The sequence below is a fragment of the Cyprinodon variegatus genome, unplaced genomic scaffold (assembly GCF_000732505.1).
Source record: "Cyprinodon variegatus isolate N-32 unplaced genomic scaffold, C_variegatus-1.0 Scaffold600, whole genome shotgun sequence".
NCBI lineage: Eukaryota > Metazoa > Chordata > Actinopteri > Cyprinodontiformes > Cyprinodontidae > Cyprinodon > Cyprinodon variegatus.
In genome coordinates, this window is record NW_015151053.1 from 302,104 (window position 1) to 309,984 (window position 7,881).

Consider the following 7,881-nt stretch of genomic DNA (forward strand, 5'->3'; position numbering starts at 1 on the left):
GATAAACGAGGGTCGTAGAAATCTCAGTCTAACTCTTATCTAGTTACACAGTCCTAGTTGTAGTCTCTCTGATGTTGAGTTAATGCCACGCATTTCCACCCGTGATCATAGGACAGACTAGGCTTTTTCATTACATGACTCACAAACAGCTTGTTAGCATGTCTAGTGGTTAGTATGGCTAAATGGCCGCAGTTCTGCAGCTTTAAGGATTTATTAACGTACCTTACAGCTTCCTCTGGGTGTTTCACAGTTGATTTTGGTCCTTTTCTGGTCTTTTTTTGTCTCAGATACACAACTTTTAATTGCTCTAACTGCAGATTTGGATAAATAGGAGAAAAACTGTTTTCCAACTCAATAAATCTGACTTAACTAAAAAGCAGAATCTTTTTCACTATTGATTTCTTTCTTTTAAGGGTTCATAAGTAACAATCCTCAGATTAGAAGTGCCTAGACCGGCAGGGGCCAACCTTTTTAAGGATTGGAGCTTCTTTATGAGTGCTGCGTCATAGGAAAACCTACTGACCTATGAACATGAGGAGTCAGTGTTTGCCTAAACTTTGAATGTAATAAACATATATATTTTTTTTAGATATTGTCCTTTTGAAATCTCTATAAATGTTCTACATCAGCGGTCACCAACCTTTTTACGGCTGAGGGCTAATTCAGGGGTACTGAGTCACAAGAAGGGCTACCAATACTGACCTATGAATTGCAAGGGTCAACGTTCACCTAAACTTCATACATCATAAACATATCTTTATCGTTTCTTTAAATTTCTAATTTTCTTTTAGACATTTTCATTTTGAAATCTCTATAAATGCTTAAATGCTATATATGATTAAACGATTAAATGTTCTATAACCCTATTAAAATAAAGAAGAGCAACAGAATACAGTGAAATTTCAAACGTAGCTCACTGTTGAGTCGTTCTATTTTCAGAAGACTCTAAGGGCACCCCTTGTGGTCCTTGAGGGCCCCTTGGTGCCCGCTGGCACCATGCAGGTGACCCCTGTTCTACATGATCAATTTTTTTTTATAAATGACTGCAAAAGAAGAGCAGCAGAATAAAGTGAACTGTCATACTTAGCCCACTGGTGAGTTATTCTGTTTTCAGGGGACACTGAAGTCACTACATGTGGTGCCTGAGGGCCCCTTGGTGCCTGCAGGCGACCCCTGGCCTACACATTGTGATTAAATTAAATAGATATAGTTATTTTAGATGTTTTCTGTGATACCATCAAGTGTCAGTCCAGTGATTTGATTAAAAACTATATTTCTTACTGAATAAATGTGAGAGTGTGCAGCTTAAAGGCAGAAACCCTGACCTGCACCGCTGTTCAAACACTGTAACAACCTAAACATATCAGTCTATGGATAAACGGCCTAAACTGCCCATCAATTCAGCCCTTTCTCTACTTCAAGATGGCGTCTGGGTGCTTTTGGCTGCCGCTCAAGCTGATGGATGAACCGTCTCCAGCTGCCAAGCTCTGCTCTTGATAGCCTAATTCTACTCTGAAGATGAATGTCTGCTGGAGAGCAGGGGGCCAACTCCTCCATCTGTTGTCAGGATGCCACGACCTCTGACATTTGGCTTCCCCGCTGCCAGCTCTTTGTGGCGACAGTGTTGTAATTAAACTAATATTCCTACAGGCCTCAGTGGAAGTGACTCAGCAAAGAGTGTGGACGTAAGATGAGAACTAAAAGGACAAGTGAGCGAGAGAGGAAAGATAGAAGAGTAAATACTCCAGAGGCAGTGAGTCCTATAAGAGCGAGAAACTGTGGAGCAGGAGAGATGAGGTTCTTATTGCTTCTTTTAAAAGATGGTTGGTTTACTTTTTCCATCTTTATTGAGCTTTTTCTATACTTCATCTCACTGCAGCCGCAGACTTTAATGTATGAAGTTGAGGTTTAATATGAACCAACTTAAAGTAGACCCTTCTTAGATCATTTTTCACTGATTTAAGTTAAACTGTGCAATTTGTATTTAAGATGGTGTGAAGTTTTACCTGGTGCAAATTACCGTCCCCCCTTCCCCCACCTGTTGCTACAAGATGTCAGCCAGTTGTGTGCTTTCTTGAATAACAGGAACTTCCACCGTGTGGAAAGTAGGATGAGGTTTCCTGCTTTCTAAAGCAAACTCCAATTATTTGGCCAACAGAGAAAACACAATGCATAAGATTAGATTAGATAAGATAAGATAGATAAGAGGTTTTGGCCATTAAAATAAGCCAACCAACAGCACAATTATTGGAATAATCAACATGGAAATATTGATTATATACACAATACTCTAATTTACCTAGGAACTAGCAAAAAGATATACTCAAAATTTTATGTAATTGAAAAAACTGATACTGAAACTGACAGCAATTGGAGATGAGGATAAAACTCTAGTTAGCCGTAATCTCACTCTGATTGTTTCCGGTTTCAGATTAGCCATGAACTGACTGTTGTTAATGACTGTTTGATAAGGATTAAACAGCATCTTTACCCTGATTGCTGTTAGCCTTGTTCTGATTCACCATTAGCTTGATTTGGGACTCCAAATAGCAGAAAAGTTTATTTTCTGTTTTGTTGTTTGACAGTGGTTTATTTCATGGTCATAAGTGTTTGACTATAATTAGCCTTCAGTCTTATTTTGTTTATTTGCTTGACTTTGGTCAATAAACAACCAATAGGAACAAGTCAATTAGCTTTTAACTTTACTTTGGATTTAACTCAGATTAGCCGGTTTATGCACAGAGTTTCTTCAATCTTTACAGAAGTTTAAATCCAAGTTACTTTAAATCAGCACTACGTTAGAAGTTAGCAGTAAAATTTATCATAATCGTTCTAATTTTCCACCAGGGATGGACGTAACATTCCCTATGTATAAATAAAATCCCTCCTCTCAAACAACAAAGTCATAGTCAAGTTTTTATTCTTTTCAACCCAGAGGTTTGGTGTGAAACTACTGTGGTGTTCAGCTTGAAGTTACTTCCATTTACTACAATCATATGGTGTTGCTAAAACAGAGGGCAACATTTGGTACTTTGTGATGGCAAAAAGAGTATACAGGGTTTATACAGGAATGATTGACTCTAATTTAATGCTTTTTAAAGCTCTAATAAATAATATTAATGCCATCAACAAGCAAGGGCGTAGGTTTAATCTCAACTTTGGCAGGGACACTACTGGTCTTAAGTTGAATTGGTCTGATGTCATTGGTCCTATGCATTATACATGCTCCTATTTTATTTTTTTTCGTTTTAAAAAGAATTTCGTTTAAAAAAAAAAAAGAAAGCATTTTTTGCTACATTTATACAAATTTTATAAGCACTACACACACAAGATGCTGTTTATGTTTGAAGCATCAGTGGCTCGGAATAATGTAAAATTGAGAGAACCATACACTTTGAAAAGGGTTAGGTAAATATGTGCCTTTTTAACCAAATATAGTCTAAATATGTCTGTTGTATGTGTATTTATCCTGTGTTTTCTTTTGAAGAAATAGTATTGTGCAGAGGTAAATGGAGGTAAAACCTACTCTTATTTTTTTATCTGATATTCTGATATTCTCTGTATTGTAAAAAAAAAAAAGCAAAATAACATATTCAAAGGAATGCAAATAGATTTATTGTATTTACATGGGCGCGGGAACTATAAGAGACACTGAGCATTTAAAATATTAACTACAAGTGGTGAGAAAAGAAGTGACTGCTCCAACAACGCTGTAAACTATTAACATGTTATTCACATTTATTGGTAGGGACAAAAAAAGTCGGGCCAAGATTTTGGTAGGGACATGTCCCTATGGTCCCTATTCAAACCTACGCCCATGTCAACAAGTACCCATGACTCTCCTATGTGTATATATATATATAAAATTACATATTATTATATCGTTTTCCAGCCACTTTTGTTGAAATGAGCATTTTCCTATTCTCTCTCCAGCTTCTTTTCCGGGCATACAGCTTTACGATCGAACCAAAGCAGTTCTGCGCAAACATATTGCGATATAATATAATAATATCTGATGAAATTGTTTTTATAAACAATTTTAATGCCAATTAGGGCCTTAATTAAAAAAAATAATAATTTAATGACTTGTTTTTAATCACCCCCTGAAACCCTGGTCTAAGAAGCCTCGATCCTTCACAAGGGTTTCCAGAACATCTAAATTGTCTCATCCTACAGCACTCCTTAAATGTGAGAGCTTGTTTTTTGTGTTGTTCTGACTGGAAACACTGTTTCAATACTATTTATTGCTCCTTTAAACTTCTTAATGATTTCTTCCTTATTGTTTGAGCTCAAATGCTTTGCCCGCTGTCTTTTGGCTACTTCCTGCTGCCTATAACTTCTCCATATGGTTTCTCTTTCAAATATCTGAACCGTCTGTTTTATATATTACCAGCAGTAAAAACCAGACAAACCCACTTTAGATAGCCGTCTAACCAAAGGGAGGTAAATGAAGAAAACTGCTGAGAGACTGAGTTATGTAAGGCTTTAACACACACACACACCTCCCAGGACTCAGGCTGAGGAACATACTTTTATAGGTCTGTCTCAGTGTTTGTTTCCTGGAAACATTAGAGAGATCTTTTACATCCTTGTCTCCATGGTAACTGCATCCCCATCTGTTGGTCCCTCACACGTTTGCTTCCTGCCTTGATTTCATATCGTTTTAAATTTCCTAATTGGACTGTTTTTTTTTCTAAAAATCCTAGAAACAGTATCGTCTGTGTTTATTTGTTATATTTTCTCCATCGGAGGAGCTTTAAACAAAGCCGGTGGTCAGGATCTCCTAGGTTAAGGTGTGCCAGTGTTTGGGTAGATGTTCATTCCATAGAAGCAGCTGCCTTAAATCCCAGACATGAACATTTAAACACGTCTCACATCAGTTGTTTTTGGTTTTAGGGGCTGTATGAACTGTCTATTTTTATTTATTTCTCTCCTTATAATTAACCAGTCTTTGCAATCATTAAACTTCAGTATTGGTAACGGATGAACATTACCTGCGTTATTGTATTTGACTTTATTAGACTGATAAAACTGATTCAACCTGAGTGGCTATGATTCAGGTAGATCCAAATCGGACAAACGGACCATAAAAGATTTTCTGAGACGCTGCAGGAAATATGACTCTGTTTGCATTTCCTGCAGAAATTCTTGGAATATTAAAGATGGATGACTCTTAAAATCCTCTAATATCCTACAGGTTTCACATCCATCTGGTTACACTTCCTCCATTGATCTATAAACCTTGATTTTTCCAGTAGTACTATAAATTCTTGCTCCGGTCACAGTGCCTCTAGTATATATTGAGTCCAGCTGTCTCCAGCAGGCATCATGTGTAGCCTTCATGCTCCTGTTTACTGCTGTAGTTTGTGTGAATGAAGCGTGGGCGACCGATGGCTCGCTCTCCTTTCACTGCAACCTGAAGCCATTGCAAATCGAATGTTGTCACTGCAGCACTTCCTGCTCCCACAGTGACCAACTGAGCTGAATGAAAGGAGCGATGAACCAGCAGCATCATTGGTGTAAATGCTCTGCAGCCTTGGGAAGTGTAAATTCTAAGTTCCTAACCCATGAAGCTCGCCCTGTTCTGATAGCAACTGATTTTATTTATACCAATATTTTACCTAAGCATGGACATCTTAATTTGAATTAAATATTTTAGTCAGTATTAAACTGGCTTATTTACCTAAATTAAAAACCAAAATGGAGATGTTCTGTGAGGAAAAGAATGATCCAAATGCTTTAAAACTACATTTAGCAGCTTTAAATCCCATTTTTTCCTTCATTATAATCTCAGAGTTATTTTAATAATCTCTTCTTTTCAATACTACTTTAGTTCTCAGAGGTTTTCAGAGATTTATTTCAGAGCAGCTCTCTCCATCTCCCAGCATTTCAATTAAGTTGATGTCTGTACTTTGACTAGGCCATTCAAACACAATCCCTCTATTCAATGTTCTATTGTATGCTTGCTGTTGTGTTCAGAATCATTGCTCAGTAAATTATCCAGTTGGATCTCAGTTCAGATCTTAGACCATTGGTCTCAGATTTGATTCTTGAGAACTTCAATTTTGACACAATGACTGTGCCTATAAAACCAGCCCACATCACCAACCCTCCATCATATTGCTTAATCAGTATTTATACTGATATTTTGTTTGGTTTAATGCTGTGCTTTATGCCCAAATATATCTACCTTGATCCCATCTGACCAAAGGAGATTGTTCCAAATTTGATAAACAAAGAAAGAATGAAGCAGAATGATGAAAAGTGGTCCCTATGTCCTCCAGCAGTCTAAGCCTATAGCAGCATAACTATAGAGATAGCTCAGGATATTTAAAATCAGTTTTGCAGTGAAGGTTATGACCTCTCACAACATTCTGTGTAAACAACTGAAACGAACATGGCAGCAGTTTCGAACCTTGCAGATTTTACACTGGAAAAATCTAAATCTAGAAAAGTCATTTTTTCTCAAAATAAGTGCATTTGTTCTTGAATTGAGGCGGTAAAAGAGACATTTTGCCAATGGAACAACACAATTTACATTAAAGATAAGAAAACACAATCGCATTGTCTTATTTCAAGTGCATAATATCTAATTATCTTATTTTAAGAGTAAAATTACCCATTCCATTGGCAAACTATCTCATTTACCTACTCAAATCAAGGGTGAATACACTTAATTAAAGAAATTTTTACTTATTTCTAGATTGTTTTTGCAGTGTAAGTGTGCAAAATATAAAAATTTTATACAAAAATCACTTTATTTCTAATACCGTTACATGAGGGTTTAATCTGGATTCAGAACCATCAATATAAGGTTAAATGTTGATGCTGATCTATAAACAGGAAATATAAACTCTGCGAAAAAGGAATAAACTTTTTTTTTTTATGAATCTTCTACTTGGGAGAGATTTTTGGGAAACAAGAGACCTTTACCTTTAAAACACGGTTGAAAACAGCGTTCAGAAATGTTTCAGTTTAAGGAAAGTTTAGCTTAAAATAAATATCTGACTCTCTTTGCTTCTGTTGGGTGGAAAAGAAAATCCCATTTAAATTCTGGAATATATTTATCTGTCCATCAGAAGCTGTTAGAATGAGGGATGATGGCTCAATGCTGCTGTTCATTGAGGCATTTAATCCATGAATGATTCTTCTGTTTAAAATGGATTTTCTTTGAAACATGAGATGAAAAGAGGATAAGGCTGAAATTCAGCAGCCTGGCCTTCAATGACGGAGGATGAAGATAAATATAAACTGCTCATTTTATGATTTCAAAACGGATAAAAACAAGATAAGAATGATCCTGTAATGATTTTATATTCAGAGTAACAGAGAAATTAGAGAGAAATAATGGTGATGTTACTGTCATAGGGAGTATATTAGTGGTTTTGGGTAATTATAAAGTTTTAGGATAGCAGAGAGAGAATTTGGATGATTTTAATTGAATATATTAAGGTTTTCTGCCCTGTTATTATTACATCTTTTAGAACATATTACAGAAGCCATTATTACCAAACACCATTATTAAAGACTAGAAGCCTTATAATAAACACAGATCTCTTTGATGTATGTTGAAAGCCTAATATTTGCTGTTTTTGTCTTTTCTCTGCATAAGTAGTCTCATCACCTCCTTTATTTCCATTTTCCACTTCAGCAGCAGCTTCTCTCCTGTGTGCTTTAATCCTGCTGCAGCTCTCGCTGGTTTTCATCCATAAGCACTCAGAACATGGATGGTTTGAAGGAGGATATTTACTAGTTCTCTCTCTCTGTCTGCCTTTCCTCACAGAAAGTCAGCGAGAAAGTTGGAGGAGCAGAAGGAACCAAACTAGACGATGACTTCAAAGAAATGGAAAAGGTAGCTAAAGAATACACTGTTTGTCTTAT

The 7,881-nt window shown here is 36.4% G+C and overlaps 1 protein-coding gene across 1 annotated transcript in view; it reads left to right on the top strand.

The window, feature by feature from the left end:
- Positions 1-7,881, top strand: part of sh3gl2 (SH3-domain GRB2-like 2) — a 53,832-nt gene that overhangs the window by 38,349 nt on the left and 7,602 nt on the right. Inside the window, exon 2 of the mRNA XM_015392646.1 lies at positions 7,784-7,852. Coding sequence (XP_015248132.1) covers positions 7,784-7,852 — 69 coding nt within the window. The remainder of the gene's footprint in view (positions 1-7,783; positions 7,853-7,881) is intronic.